Source organism: Notothenia rossii, assembly GCF_949606895.1.
Source record: "Notothenia rossii genome assembly, chromosome: 11".
Taxonomy (NCBI): domain Eukaryota; kingdom Metazoa; phylum Chordata; class Actinopteri; order Perciformes; family Nototheniidae; genus Notothenia; species Notothenia rossii.
The window spans coordinates 60,155,745-60,170,653 of record NC_136910.1 but is presented as its reverse complement, the minus strand read 5'-3'; the positions used below and the strand labels follow the sequence as shown (position 1 = coordinate 60,170,653).

The following is a 14,909-nucleotide window of genomic DNA, read 5'->3' as shown; positions in this document are numbered from 1 at the left end:
GTACGTTAGCATCAGCTGCTGTCAGGTGTCTGTACTTAGCATAAGCTGCTGTCAGATGTCTGTACTTTAGCATCAGCTGCTGTCAGATGTCTGTACGTTAGCGTCAGCTGCTGTCAAGTGTCTGTACTTAGCATCAGCTGCTGTCAGGTGTCTCTACGTTAGCCTCAGCTGCTGTCAGGTGTCTCTACGTTAGCGTCAGCTGCTGTCAAGTGTCTGTACTTAGCATCAGCTGCTGTCAGGTGTCTCTACGTTAGCATCAGCTGCTGTCAGGTGTCTCTACGTTAGCATCATTTGCTGTCACGTGTCTCTACGTTAGCATCAGCTGCTGTCAGGTGTCTGTACGTTAGCATCAGCTGCTGTCAAGTGTCTGTACTTAGCATCAGCTGCTGTCAGGTGTCTCTACGTTAGCATCAGCTGCTGTCAGGTGTCTCTACGTTAGCATCAGCTGCTGTCAGGTGTCTGTACGTTAGCATCAGCTGCTGTCAGGTGTCTGTACTTAGCATCAGCTGCTGTCAAGTGTCTGTACGTTAGCCTCAGCTGCTGTCAGGTGTCTGTACGTTAGCGTCAGCTGCTGTCAGGTGTCTGTACGTTAGCATCAGCTGCTGTCAGGTGTCTGTACGTTAGCATTAGCTGCTGTCAGGTGGCTGTACTTAGCATCAGCTGCTGTCAGGTGTCTGTACGTTAGCATCAGCTGCTGTCAGGTGTCTCTACGTTAGCATCAGCTGCTGTCAGGTGTCTGTACGTTAGCATCAGCTGCTGTCAGGTGTCTGTACTTAGCATCAGCTGCTCTCAGGTGTCTGTACTTAGCATCAGCTGCTGTCAGGTGTCTCTACGTTAGCATCAGCTGCTGTCAGGTGTCTGTACGTTAGCATCAGCTGCTGTCAGGTGTCTGTACTTAGCATCAGCTGCTCTCAGGTGTCTCTACGTTAGCATCAGCTGCTGTCAGGTGTCTGTACGTTAGCATCAGCTGCTGTCAGATGTCTGTACGTTAGCATCAGCTGCTGTCAGGTGTCTGTACTTAGCATCAGCTGCTGTCAGGTGTCTGTACTTAGCATCAGCTGCTGTCAGGTGTCTGTACTTCGCATCAGCTGCTGTCAGGTGTCTGTACTTAGCATCAGCTGCTGTCAGGTGTCTGTACGTTAGCATCAGCTGCTGTCAGATGTCTGTACGTTAGCATCAGCTGCTGTCAGGTGTCTGTACTTAGCATCAGCTGCTGTCAGGTGTCTGTACTTAGCATCAGCTGCTGTCAGGTGTCTGTACTTCGCATCAGCTGCTGTCAGGTGTCTGTACGTTAGCATCAGCTGCTGTCAGGTGTCTGTACTTAGCATCAGCTGCTGTCAGGTGTCTGTACGTTAGCGTCAGCTGCTGTCAGGTGTCTCTACGTTAGCATCAGCTGCTGTCAGGTGTCTGTACTTAGCATCAGCTGCTGTCAGGTGTCTGTACGTTAGCGTCAGCTGGTGTCAGATGTCTGTAAGTTAGCATCAGCTGCTGTCAGGTGTCTGTACGTTAGCATCAGCTGCTGTCAGGTGTCTCTACGTTAGCATCAGCTGCTGTCAGGTGTCTCTACGTTAGCATCAGCTGCTGTCAGGTGTCTCTACGTTAGCGTCAGCTGCTGTCAGGTTTCTCTACGTTAGCGTCAGCTGGCCACACGTGCCTCTAGTTGGCGTCAGCTGCTGTCAGGTGTCTCTACGTTAACGTCAGCTGGCATCACGTGTCTCTACGTTAGCGTCAGCTGCTGTCAGGTGTCTCTACGTTAGCGTCAGCTGACCTCAGGTGTTTCTACGTTAGCGTCAGCTGGCCCTCACGTGTCTCTACGTTAGCGTCAGGTGTCTCTACGTTAGCATCAGCTGGCCTCAGGTGTCTCTACGTTAGCATCAGCTGGCCTCAGGTGTCTCTACGTTAGCGTCAACTGCTGTCAGGTGTCTCTACGTTAGCGTCAGCTGGCCTCACATGTCTCTACGTTAGCGTCAGCTGCTGTCAGGTGTCTCTACGTTAGCGTCAGCTGCTGTCAGGTGTCTCTACGTTAGCATCAGCTGGCCTCAGGTGTCTCTACGTTAGCGTCAGCTGCTGTCAGGTGTCTCTACGTTAGCGTCAGCTGCTGTCAGGTGTCTCTACGTTAGCATCAGCTGGCCTCAGGTGTCTCTACGTTAGCGTCAGCTGCTGTCACGTGTCTCTACGTTAGCATCAGCTGCTGTCAAGTGTCTCTACGTTAGCGTCAGCTGCTGTCAGGTGTCTCTACGTTAGCATCAGCTGCTGTCAGGTGTCTCTACGTTAGCATCAGCTGCTGTCAGGTGTCTCTACGTTAGCATCAGCTGCTGTCAAGTGTCTCTACGTTAGCGTCAGCTGCTGTCAGGTGTCTCTACGTTAGCGTCAGCTGCTGTCAGGTGTCTCTACGTTAGCGTCAGCTGGCCTCACGTGTCTCTACGTTAGCGTCAGCTGCTGTCAGGTGTCTCTACGTTAGCGTCAGCTGGCCTCAGGTGTCTCTACGTTAGCGTCAGCTGGCCACACGTGTCTCTACGTTAGCGGCAGCTCCTGTCAGGTGTCTCTACGTTAGCGTCAGCTGCTGTCAGGTGTCTGTACTTAGCATCAGCTGCTGTCAGGTGTCTGTACTTAGCATCAGCTGCTGTCAGGTGTCTCTACGTTAGCATCAGCTGCTGTCAGGTGTCTGTACTTAGCATCAGCTGCTGTCAGGTGTCTCTACGTTAGCATCAGCTGCTGTCAGGTGTCTCTACGTTAGCATCAGCTGCTGTCAGGTGTCTGTACTTAGCATCAGCTGCTGTCAGGTGTCTGTACGTTAGCGTCAGCTGCTGTCAGGTGTCTGTACGTTAGCATCAGCTGCTGTCAGGTGTCTGTACGTTAGCATCAGCTGCTGTCAGGTGTCTCTACGTTAGTATCAGCTGCTGTCAGGTGTCTCTACGTTAGCATCAGCTGCTGTCAGGTGTCTCTACGTTAGCGTCAGCTGCTGTCAGGTTTCTCTACGTTAGCGTCAGCTGGCCACACGTGCCTCTAGTTGGCGTCAGCTGCTGTCAGGTGTTTCTACGTTAACGTCAGCTGGCATCACGTGTCTCTACGTTAGCGTCAGCTGCTGTCAGGTGTCTCTACGTTAGCGTCAGCTGACCTCAGGTGTTTCTACGTTAGCGTCAGCTGGCCCTCAAGTGTCTCTACGTTAGCGTCAGGTGTCTCTACGTTAGCATCAGCTGGCCTCAGGCGTCTCTACGTTAGCATCAGCTGGCCTCAGGTGTCTCTACGTTAGCGTCAGCTGCTGTCAGGTGTCTCTACGTTAGCGTCAGCTGGCCTCAAATGTCTCTACGTTAGCGTCAGCTGCTGTCAGGTGTCTCTACGTTAGCGTCAGCTGCTGTCAGGTGTCTCTACGTTAGCATCAGCTGCTGTCAAGTGTCTCTACGTTAGCGTCAGCTGCTGTCAGGTGTCTCTACGTTAGCATCAGCTGCTGTCAGGTGTCTCTACGTTAGCATCAGCTGCTGTCAGGTGTCTCTACGTTAGCATCAGCTGCTGTCAAGTGTCTCTACGTTAGCGTCAGCTGCTGTCAGGTGTCTCTACGTTAGCGTCAGCTGCTGTCAGGTGTCTCTACGTTAGCGTCAGCTGGCCTCACGTGTCTCTACGTTAGCGTCAGGTGTCTCTACGTTAGCGTCAGCTGGCCTCAGGTGTCTCTACGTTAGCGTCAGCTGGCCTCACGTGTCTCTATGTTAGCGTCAGCTGCTGTCAGGTGTCTCTACGTTAGCGTCAGCTGGCCTCAAGTGTCTCTACGTTAGCGTCAGCTGCTGTCAGGTGTCTCTACGTTAGCGTCAGCTGGCCTCACGTGTCTCTACGTTAGCGTCAGCTGCTGTCAGGTGTCTCTACGTTAGCGTCAGCTGGCCTCACGTGTCTCTACGTTAGCGGCAGCTCCTGTCAGGTGTCTCTACGTTAGCATCAGCTGCTGTCAGGTGTCTGTACTTAGCATCAGCTGCTGTCAGGTGTCTGTACTTAGCATCAGCTGCTGTCAGGTGTCTGTACTTCGCATCAGCTGCTGTCAGGTGTCTGTACGTTAGCATCAGCTGCTGTCAGGTGTCTGTACTTCGCATCAGCTGCTGTCAGGTGTCTCTACGTTAGCATCAGCTGCTGTCAGGTGTCTGTACTTAGCATCAGCTGCTGTCAGGTGTCTGTACGTTAGCATCAGCTGCTGTCAGGTGTCTCTACGTTAGCATCAGCTGCTGTCAGGTGTCTGTACTTAGCATCAGCTGCTGTCAGGTGTCTCTACGTTAGCATCAGCTGCTGTCAGGTGTCTCTACGTTAGCATCATTTGCTGTCACGTGTCTCTACGTTAGCATCAGCTGCTGTCAGGTGTCTGTACGTTAGCATCAGCTGCTGTCAAGTGTCTGTACTTAGCATCAGCTGCTGTCAGGTGTCTCTACGTTAGCATCAGCTGCTGTCAGGTGTCTGTACGTTAGCATCAGCTGCTGTCAGGTGTCTGTACTTAGCATCAGCTGCTGTCAGGTGTCTCTACGTTAGCATCAGCTGCTGTCAGGTGTCTGTACGTTAGCATCAGCTGCTGTCAGGTGTCTGTACTTAGCATCAGCTGCTCTCAGGTGTCTGTACTTAGCATCAGCTGCTGTCAGGTGTCTGTACGTTAGCATCAGCTGCTGTCAGGTGTCTGTACGTTAGCATCAGCTGCTGTCAGATGTCTGTACGTTAGCATCAGCTGCTGTCAGGTGTCTGTACGTTAGCATCAGCTGCTGTCAGGTGTCTGTACTTAGCATCAGCTGCTGTCAGGTGTCTGTACTTAGCATCAGCTGCTGTCAGGTGTCTGTACTTAGCATCAGCTGCTGTCAGATGTCTGTACGTTAGCATCAGCTGCTGTCAGGTGTCTGTACTTAGCATCAGCTGCTGTCAGGTGTCTGTACTTAGCATCAGCTGCTGTCAGGTGTCTGTACTTCGCATCAGCTGCTGTCAGGTGTCTGTACGTTAGCATCAGCTGCTGTCAGGTGTCTCTACGTTAGCATCAGCTGCTGTCAGGTGTCTGTACTTAGCATCAGCTGCTGTCAGGTGTCTGTACGTTAGCGTCAGCTGCTGTCAGGTGTCTCTACGTTAGCATCAGCTGCTGTCAGGTGTCTGTACTTAGCATCAGCTGCTGTCAGGTGTCTGTACGTTAGCGTCAGCTGGTGTCAGATGTCTGTAAGTTAGCATCAGCTGCTGTCAGGTGTCTGTACGTTAGCATCAGCTGCTGTCAGGTGTCTCTACGTTAGCATCAGCTGCTGTCAGGTGTCTCTACGTTAGCATCAGCTGCTGTCAGGTGTCTCTACGTTAGCGTCAGCTGCTGTCAGGTTTCTCTACGTTAGCGTCAGCTGGCCACACGTGCCTCTAGTTGGCGTCAGCTGCTGTCAGGTGTCTCTACGTTAACGTCAGCTGGCATCACGTGTCTCTACGTTAGCGTCAGCTGCTGTCAGGTGTCTCTACGTTAGCGTCAGCTGACCTCAGGTGTTTCTACGTTAGCGTCAGCTGGCCCTCACGTGTCTCTACGTTAGCGTCAGGTGTCTCTACGTTAGCATCAGCTGGCCTCAGGTGTCTCTACGTTAGCATCAGCTGGCCTCAGGTGTCTCTACGTTAGCGTCAGCTGCTGTCAGGTGTCTCTACGTTAGCGTCAGCTGGCCTCACATGTCTCTACGTTAGCGTCAGCTGCTGTCAGGTGTCTCTACGTTAGCGTCAGCTGCTGTCAGGTGTCTCTACGTTAGCATCAGCTGGCCTCAGGTGTCTCTACGTTAGCGTCAGCTGCTGTCAGGTGTCTCTACGTTAGCATCAGCTGCTGTCAAGTGTCTCTACGTTAGCGTCAGCTGCTGTCAGGTGTCTCTACGTTAGCATCAGCTGCTGTCAGGTGTCTCTACGTTAGCATCAGCTGCTGTCAGGTGTCTCTACGTTAGCATCAGCTGCTGTCAAGTGTCTCTACGTTAGCGTCAGCTGCTGTCAGGTGTCTCTACGTTAGCGTCAGCTGCTGTCAGGTGTCTCTACGTTAGCGTCAGCTGGCCTCACGTGTCTCTACGTTAGCGTCAGCTGCTGTCAGGTGTCTCTACGTTAGCGTCAGCTGGCCTCAGGTGTCTCTACGTTAGCGTCAGCTGGCCACACGTGTCTCTACGTTAGCGGCAGCTCCTGTCAGGTGTCTCTACGTTAGCGTCAGCTGCTGTCAGGTGTCTGTACGTTAGCGTCAGCTGCTGTCAGGTGTCTGTACGTTAGCATCAGCTGCTGTCAGGTGTCTGTACGTTAGCATCAGCTGCTGTCAGGTGTCTCTACGTTAGTATCAGCTGCTGTCAGGTGTCTCTACGTTAGCATCAGCTGCTGTCAGGTGTCTCTACGTTAGCGTCAGCTGCTGTCAGGTTTCTCTACGTTAGCGTCAGCTGGCCACACGTGCCTCTAGTTGGCGTCAGCTGCTGTCAGGTGTTTCTACGTTAACGTCAGCTGGCATCACGTGTCTCTACGTTAGCGTCAGCTGCTGTCAGGTGTCTCTACGTTAGCGTCAGTTGACCTCAGGTGTTTCTACGTTAGCGTCAGCTGGCCCTCAAGTGTCTCTACGTTAGCGTCAGGTGTCTCTACGTTAGCATCAGCTGGCCTCAGGCGTCTCTACGTTAGCATCAGCTGGCCTCAGGTGTCTCTACGTTAGCGTCAGCTGCTGTCAGGTGTCTCTACGTTAGCGTCAGCTGGCCTCAAATGTCTCTACGTTAGCGTCAGCTGCTGTCAGGTGTCTCTACGTTAGCGTCAGCTGCTGTCAGGTGTCTCTACGTTAGCATCAGCTGCTGTCAAGTGTCTCTACGTTAGCGTCAGCTGCTGTCAGGTGTCTCTACGTTAGCATCAGCTGCTGTCAGGTGTCTCTACGTTAGCATCAGCTGCTGTCAGGTGTCTCTACGTTAGCATCAGCTGCTGTCAAGTGTCTCTACGTTAGCGTCAGCTGCTGTCAGGTGTCTCTACGTTAGCGTCAGCTGCTGTCAGGTGTCTCTACGTTAGCGTCAGCTGGCCTCACGTGTCTCTACGTTAGCGTCAGCTGCTGTCAGGTGTCTCTACGTTAGCGTCAGCTGGCCTCACGTGTCTCTACGTTAGCATCAGCTGCTGTCAAGTGTCTCTACGTTAGCGTCAGCTGCTGTCAGGTGTCTGTACGTTAGCATCAGCTGCTGTCAGATGTCTGTACGTTAGCATCAGCTGCTGTCAGGTGTCTGTACGTTAGCATCAGCTGCTGTCAGGTGTCTGTACTTAGCATCAGCTGCTGTCAGGTGTCTGTACTTAGCATCAGCTGCTGTCAGGTGTCTGTACTTAGCATCAGCTGCTGTCAGATGTCTGTACGTTAGCATCAGCTGCTGTCAGGTGTCTGTACTTAGCATCAGCTGCTGTCAGGTGTCTGTACTTAGCATCAGCTGCTGTCAGGTGTCTGTACTTCGCATCAGCTGCTGTCAGGTGTCTGTACGTTAGCATCAGCTGCTGTCAGGTGTCTCTACGTTAGCATCAGCTGCTGTCAGGTGTCTGTACTTAGCATCAGCTGCTGTCAGGTGTCTGTACGTTAGCGTCAGCTGCTGTCAGGTGTCTCTACGTTAGCATCAGCTGCTGTCAGGTGTCTGTACTTAGCATCAGCTGCTGTCAGGTGTCTGTACGTTAGCGTCAGCTGGTGTCAGATGTCTGTAAGTTAGCATCAGCTGCTGTCAGGTGTCTGTACGTTAGCATCAGCTGCTGTCAGGTGTCTCTACGTTAGCATCAGCTGCTGTCAGGTGTCTCTACGTTAGCATCAGCTGCTGTCAGGTGTCTCTACGTTAGCGTCAGCTGCTGTCAGGTTTCTCTACGTTAGCGTCAGCTGGCCACACGTGCCTCTAGTTGGCGTCAGCTGCTGTCAGGTGTCTCTACGTTAACGTCAGCTGGCATCACGTGTCTCTACGTTAGCGTCAGCTGCTGTCAGGTGTCTCTACGTTAGCGTCAGCTGACCTCAGGTGTTTCTACGTTAGCGTCAGCTGGCCCTCACGTGTCTCTACGTTAGCGTCAGGTGTCTCTACGTTAGCATCAGCTGGCCTCAGGTGTCTCTACGTTAGCATCAGCTGGCCTCAGGTGTCTCTACGTTAGCGTCAGCTGCTGTCAGGTGTCTCTACGTTAGCGTCAGCTGGCCTCACATGTCTCTACGTTAGCGTCAGCTGCTGTCAGGTGTCTCTACGTTAGCGTCAGCTGCTGTCAGGTGTCTCTACGTTAGCATCAGCTGGCCTCAGGTGTCTCTACGTTAGCGTCAGCTGCTGTCAGGTGTCTCTACGTTAGCATCAGCTGCTGTCAAGTGTCTCTACGTTAGCGTCAGCTGCTGTCAGGTGTCTCTACGTTAGCATCAGCTGCTGTCAGGTGTCTCTACGTTAGCATCAGCTGCTGTCAGGTGTCTCTACGTTAGCATCAGCTGCTGTCAAGTGTCTCTACGTTAGCGTCAGCTGCTGTCAGGTGTCTCTACGTTAGCGTCAGCTGCTGTCAGGTGTCTCTACGTTAGCGTCAGCTGGCCTCACGTGTCTCTACGTTAGCGTCAGCTGCTGTCAGGTGTCTCTACGTTAGCGTCAGCTGGCCTCAGGTGTCTCTACGTTAGCGTCAGCTGGCCACACGTGTCTCTACGTTAGCGGCAGCTCCTGTCAGGTGTCTCTACGTTAGCGTCAGCTGCTGTCAGGTGTCTGTACGTTAGCGTCAGCTGCTGTCAGGTGTCTGTACGTTAGCATCAGCTGCTGTCAGGTGTCTGTACGTTAGCATCAGCTGCTGTCAGGTGTCTCTACGTTAGTATCAGCTGCTGTCAGGTGTCTCTACGTTAGCATCAGCTGCTGTCAGGTGTCTCTACGTTAGCGTCAGCTGCTGTCAGGTTTCTCTACGTTAGCGTCAGCTGGCCACACGTGCCTCTAGTTGGCGTCAGCTGCTGTCAGGTGTTTCTACGTTAACGTCAGCTGGCATCACGTGTCTCTACGTTAGCGTCAGCTGCTGTCAGGTGTCTCTACGTTAGCGTCAGTTGACCTCAGGTGTTTCTACGTTAGCGTCAGCTGGCCCTCAAGTGTCTCTACGTTAGCGTCAGGTGTCTCTACGTTAGCATCAGCTGGCCTCAGGCGTCTCTACGTTAGCATCAGCTGGCCTCAGGTGTCTCTACGTTAGCGTCAGCTGCTGTCAGGTGTCTCTACGTTAGCGTCAGCTGGCCTCAAATGTCTCTACGTTAGCGTCAGCTGCTGTCAGGTGTCTCTACGTTAGCGTCAGCTGCTGTCAGGTGTCTCTACGTTAGCATCAGCTGCTGTCAAGTGTCTCTACGTTAGCGTCAGCTGCTGTCAGGTGTCTCTACGTTAGCATCAGCTGCTGTCAGGTGTCTCTACGTTAGCATCAGCTGCTGTCAGGTGTCTCTACGTTAGCATCAGCTGCTGTCAAGTGTCTCTACGTTAGCGTCAGCTGCTGTCAGGTGTCTCTACGTTAGCGTCAGCTGCTGTCAGGTGTCTCTACGTTAGCGTCAGCTGGCCTCACGTGTCTCTACGTTAGCGTCAGCTGCTGTCAGGTGTCTCTACGTTAGCGTCAGCTGGCCTCACGTGTCTCTACGTTAGCATCAGCTGCTGTCAAGTGTCTCTACGTTAGCGTCAGCTGCTGTCAGGTGTCTCTACGTTAGCATCAGCTGCTGTCAAGTGTCTCTACGTTAGCGTCAGCTGCTGTCAGGTGTCTCTACGTTAGCGTCAGCTGCTGTCAGGTGTCTCTACGTTAGCGTCAGCTGCTGTCACGTGTCTCTATGTTAGCGTCAGCTGCTGTCAGGTGTCTCTACGTTAGCGTCAGCTGGCCTCAAGTGTCTCTACGTTAGCGTCAGCTGCTGTCAGGTGTCTCTACGTTAGCGTCAGCTGGCCTCACGTGTCTCTACGTTAGCGTCAGCTGCTGTCAGGTGTCTCTACGTTAGCGTCAGCTGGCCTCACGTGTCTCTACGTTAGCGGCAGCTCCTGTCAGGTGTCTCTACGTTAGCATCAGCTGCTGTCAGGTGTCTGTACTTAGCATCAGCTGCTGTCAGGTGTCTGTACTTAGCATCAGCTGCTGTCAGGTGTCTGTACTTCGCATCAGCTGCTGTCAGGTGTCTGTACGTTAGCATCAGCTGCTGTCAGGTGTCTCTACGTTAGCATCAGCTGCTCTCAGGTGTCTGTACGTTAGCATCAGCTGCTGTCAGGTGTCTCTACGTTAGCGTCAGCTGCTGTCAGGTGTCTGTAATTAGCATCAGCTGCTGTCAGGTGTCTGTACGTTAGCGTCAGCTGCTGTCAGGTGTCTCTACGTTAGCATCAGCTGCTGTCAGGTGTCTGTACTTAGCATCAGCTGCTGTCAGGTGTCTGTACGTTAGCGTCAGCTGCTGTCAGATGTCTGTACGTTAGCATCAGCTGCTGTCAGGTGTCTGTACGTTAGCATCAGCTGCTGTCAGGTGTCTCTACGTTAGCATCAGCTGCTGTCAGGTGTCTCTACGTTAGCATCAGCTGCTGTCAGGTGTCTCTACGTTAGCTTCAGCTGCTGTCAGGTTTCTCTACGTTAGCGTCAGCTGGCCACACGTGCCTCTAGTTGGCGTCAGCTGCTGTCAGGTGTCTCTACGTTAACGTCAGCTGGCATCACGTGTCTCTATGTTAGCGTCAGCTGCTGTCAGGTGTCTCTACGTTAGCGTCAGCTGACCTCAGGTGTTTCTACGTTAGCGTCAGCTGGCCCTCACGTGTCTCTACGTTAGCGTCAGGTGTCTCTACGTTAGCATCAGCTGGCCTCAGGTGTCTCTACGTTAGCATCAGCTGGCCTCAGGTGTCTCTACGTTAGCGTCAGCTGCTGTCAGGTGTCTCTACGTTAGCGTCAGCTGGCCTCACATGTCTCTACGTTAGCGTCAGCTGCTGTCAGGTGTCTCTACGTTAGCGTCAGCTGCTGTCAGGTGTCTCTACGTTAGCATCAGCTGGCCTCAGGTGTCTCTACGTTAGCGTCAGCTGCTGTCAGGTGTCTCTACGTTAGCATCAGCTGCTGTCAAGTGTCTCTACGTTAGCGTCAGCTGCTGTCAGGTGTCTCTACGTTAGCATCAGCTGCTGTCAGGTGTCTCTACGTTAGCATCAGCTGCTGTCAGGTGTCTCTACGTTAGCATCAGCTGCTGTCAGGTGTCTCTACGTTAGCATCAGCTGCTGTCAAGTGTCTCTACGTTAGCGTCAGCTGCTGTCAGGTGTCTCTACGTTAGCGTCAGCTGCTGTCAGGTGTCTCTACGTTAGCGTCAGCTGGCCTCACGTGTCTCTACGTTAGCGTCAGCTGCTGTCAGGTGTCTCTACGTTAGCGTCAGCTGGCCTCAGGTGTCTCTACGTTAGCGTCAGCTGGCCTCACGTGTCTCTACGTTAGCGGCAGCTCCTGTCAGGTGTCTCTACGTTAGCGTCAGCTGCTGTCAGGTGTCTCTACGTTAGCATCAGCTGCTGTCAGGTGTCTCTACGTTAGCGTCAGCTGCTGTCAGGTTTCTCTACGTTAGCGTCAGCTGGCCACACGTGCCTCTAGTTGGCGTCAGCTGCTGTCAGGTGTTTCTACGTTAACGTCAGCTGGCATCACGTGTCTCTACGTTAGCGTCAGCTGCTGTCAGGTGTCTCTACGTTAGCGTCAGCTGACCTCAGGTGTTTCTACGTTAGCGTCAGCTGGCCCTCAAGTGTCTCTACGTTAGCGTCAGGTGTCTCTACGTTAGCATCAGCTGGCCTCAGGCGTCTCTACGTTTGCATCAGCTGGCCTCAGGTGTCTCTACGTTAGCGTCAGCTGCTGTCAGGTGTCTCTACGTTAGCGTCAGCTGGCCTCAAATGTCTCTACGTTAGCGTCAGCTGCTGTCAGGTGTCTCTACGTTAGCGTCAGCTGCTGTCAGGTGTCTCTACGTTAGCATCAGCTGCTGTCAAGTGTCTCTACGTTAGCGTCAGCTGCTGTCAGGTGTCTCTACGTTAGCATCAGCTGCTGTCAGGTGTCTGTACGTTAGCATCAGCTGCTGTCAGGTGTCTCTACGTTAGCATCAGCTGCTGTCAAGTGTCTCTACGTTAGCGTCAGCTGCTGTCAGGTGTCTCTACGTTAGCGTCAGCTGCTGTCAGGTGTCTCTACGTTAGCGTCAGCTGGCCTCACGTGTCTCTACGTTAGCGTCAGCTGCTGTCAGGTGTCTCTACGTTAGCGTCAGCTGGCCTCACGTGTCTCTACGTTAGCATCAGCTGCTGTCAAGTGTCTCTACGTTAGCGTCAGCTGCTGTCAGGTGTCTCTACGTTAGCATCAGCTGCTGTCAAGTGTCTCTACGTTAGCGTCAGCTGCTGTCAGGTGTCTCTACGTTAGCGTCAGCTGCTGTCAGGTGTCTCTACGTTAGCGTCAGCTGCTGTCACGTGTCTCTATGTTAGCGTCAGCTGCTGTCAGGTGTCTCTACGTTAGCGTCAGCTGGCCTCAAGTGTCTCTACGTTAGCGTCAGCTGCTGTCAGGTGTCTCTACGTTAGCGTCAGCTGGCCTCACGTGTCTCTACGTTAGCGTCAGCTGCTGTCAGGTGTCTCTACGTTAGCGTCAGCTGGCCTCACGTGTCTCTACGTTAGCGGCAGCTCCTGTCAGGTGTCTCTACGTTAGCATCAGCTGCTGTCAGGTGTCTGTACTTAGCATCAGCTGCTGTCAGGTGTCTGTACTTAGCATCAGCTGCTGTCAGGTGTCTGTACTTCGCATCAGCTGCTGTCAGGTGTCTGTACGTTAGCATCAGCTGCTGTCAGGTGTCTCTACGTTAGCATCAGCTGCTGTCAGGTGTCTGTAATTAGCATCAGCTGCTGTCAGGTGTCTGTACGTTAGCGTCAGCTGCTGTCAGGTGTCTCTACGTTAGCATCAGCTGCTGTCAGGTGTCTGTACTTAGCATCAGCTGCTGTCAGGTGTCTGTACGTTAGCGTCAGCTGCTGTCAGATGTCTGTACGTTAGCATCAGCTGCTGTCAGGTGTCTGTACGTTAGCATCAGCTGCTGTCAGGTGTCTCTACGTTAGCATCAGCTGCTGTCAGGTGTCTCTACGTTAGCATCAGCTGCTGTCAGGTGTCTCTACGTTAGCGTCAGCTGCTGTCAGGTTTCTCTACGTTAGCGTCAGCTGGCCACACGTGCCTCTAGTTGGCGTCAGCTGCTGTCAGGTGTCTCTACGTTAACGTCAGCTGGCATCACGTGTCTCTATGTTAGCGTCAGCTGCTGTCAGGTGTCTCTACGTTAGCGTCAGCTGACCTCAGGTGTTTCTACGTTAGCGTCAGCTGGCCCTCACGTGTCTCTACGTTAGCGTCAGGTGTCTCTACGTTAGCATCAGCTGGCCTCAGGTGTCTCTACGTTAGCATCAGCTGGCCTCAGGTGTCTCTACGTTAGCGTCAGCTGCTGTCAGGTGTCTCTACGTTAGCGTCAGCTGGCCTCACATGTCTCTACGTTAGCGTCAGCTGCTGTCAGGTGTCTCTACGTTAGCGTCAGCTGCTGTCAGGTGTCTCTACGTTAGCATCAGCTGGCCTCAGGTGTCTCTACGTTAGCGTCAGCTGCTGTCAGGTGTCTCTACGTTAGCATCAGCTGCTGTCAAGTGTCTCTACGTTAGCGTCAGCTGCTGTCAGGTGTCTCTACGTTAGCATCAGCTGCTGTCAGGTGTCTCTACGTTAGCATCAGCTGCTGTCAGGTGTCTCTACGTTAGCATCAGCTGCTGTCAGGTGTCTCTACGTTAGCATCAGCTGCTGTCAAGTGTCTCTACGTTAGCGTCAGCTGCTGTCAGGTGTCTCTACGTTAGCGTCAGCTGCTGTCAGGTGTCTCTACGTTAGCGTCAGCTGGCCTCACGTGTCTCTACGTTAGCGTCAGCTGCTGTCAGGTGTCTCTACGTTAGCGTCAGCTGGCCTCAGGTGTCTCTACGTTAGCGTCAGCTGGCCTCACGTGTCTCTACGTTAGCGGCAGCTGCTGTCAGGTGTCTCTACGTTAGCGTCAGCTGGCCTCACGTGTCTCTACGTTAGTGTCAGCTGGCCACGTGTCGGTATGTTAGCATCATGTGTGGTCCAGGTTAGCGTTGTCAGCTAACGGGGCTCTTTGTTGCAGAGGGACGACCTCCACCTGCAGCACTTCAGCCGACTGCTGGGCGTGGAGCTGCAGCAGATGGAGCACTGGCTCTGTCACAGGAAGCTGGTCACCTCATCGGAGACGTACCTGAAGAAGATGTCCAAGAAGCAGGCGGAGAACGCCCGCAATGCGCTCGCCAAACACATCTACGCCCGCATGTTCGACTGGATCGTGGAGCACATCAACAAAGTCCTGCAGAGCTCGTCCAAACAGCACTCATTCATCGGAGTGCTCGACATCTACGGGTGATTCCCCTGAATAATTACATGACCATAATAACCAATGATCTGCGACTGTCAGATCCTGGACCAATTAATACTTGACAAATTCAGTTTGTTTTTGTGTGTCTTTTGTTTGTTTTTACTGCAGCTTTGAGACGTTCGAGGTCAACAGTTTTGAGCAGTTCTGCATCAACTACGCCAACGAGAAACTTCAGCAGCAGTTCAACTCTGTGAGCCTCTTTACAACCTGCAGGGTGTTTCTGAATCATACAGATGAAGATATTTGTGCAGTTTGAGCCTCTGTTTCTTTAGATATCCTGCAGTATGATTCTGATTTCTGGTTTGTATCTGAAGGTGTTATTTTGTGTTAGCTCTGTTATGGTACAGATATCATATCTGAAGATATGATATGTGTCCTCAGCATGTGTTCAAGCTGGAGCAGGAGGAGTACATGAAGGAGCTGATTCCCTGGACCCTGATAGACTTCTGCGATAACCAGCCGTGCATCGACCTGATCGAGGCCCGGCTGGGGATCCTCGATCTGCTGGATGAAGAGTGTAAAGTCAGTGGTGGTGTTAGATTCACTTTTCATCTGTGTTGTATTATTGTTTGACAGACTTCACTTCCTG

At 52.7% G+C, this 14,909-nt stretch overlaps 1 protein-coding gene across 3 annotated transcripts in view; it reads left to right on the top strand.

The window, feature by feature from the left end:
* Window positions 1–14,909, top strand: part of myo5b (myosin VB) — a 76,086-nt gene that overhangs the window by 17,552 nt on the left and 43,625 nt on the right. For all 3 annotated transcript variants that reach the window (XM_079659228.1, XM_079659226.1, XM_079659227.1), the window contains exons 10-12: window positions 14,039–14,304; window positions 14,429–14,510; window positions 14,702–14,842. In XM_079659228.1, coding sequence (XP_079515354.1) covers window positions 14,039–14,304; window positions 14,429–14,510; window positions 14,702–14,842 — 489 coding nt within the window. The remainder of the gene's footprint in view (window positions 1–14,038; window positions 14,305–14,428; window positions 14,511–14,701; window positions 14,843–14,909) is intronic.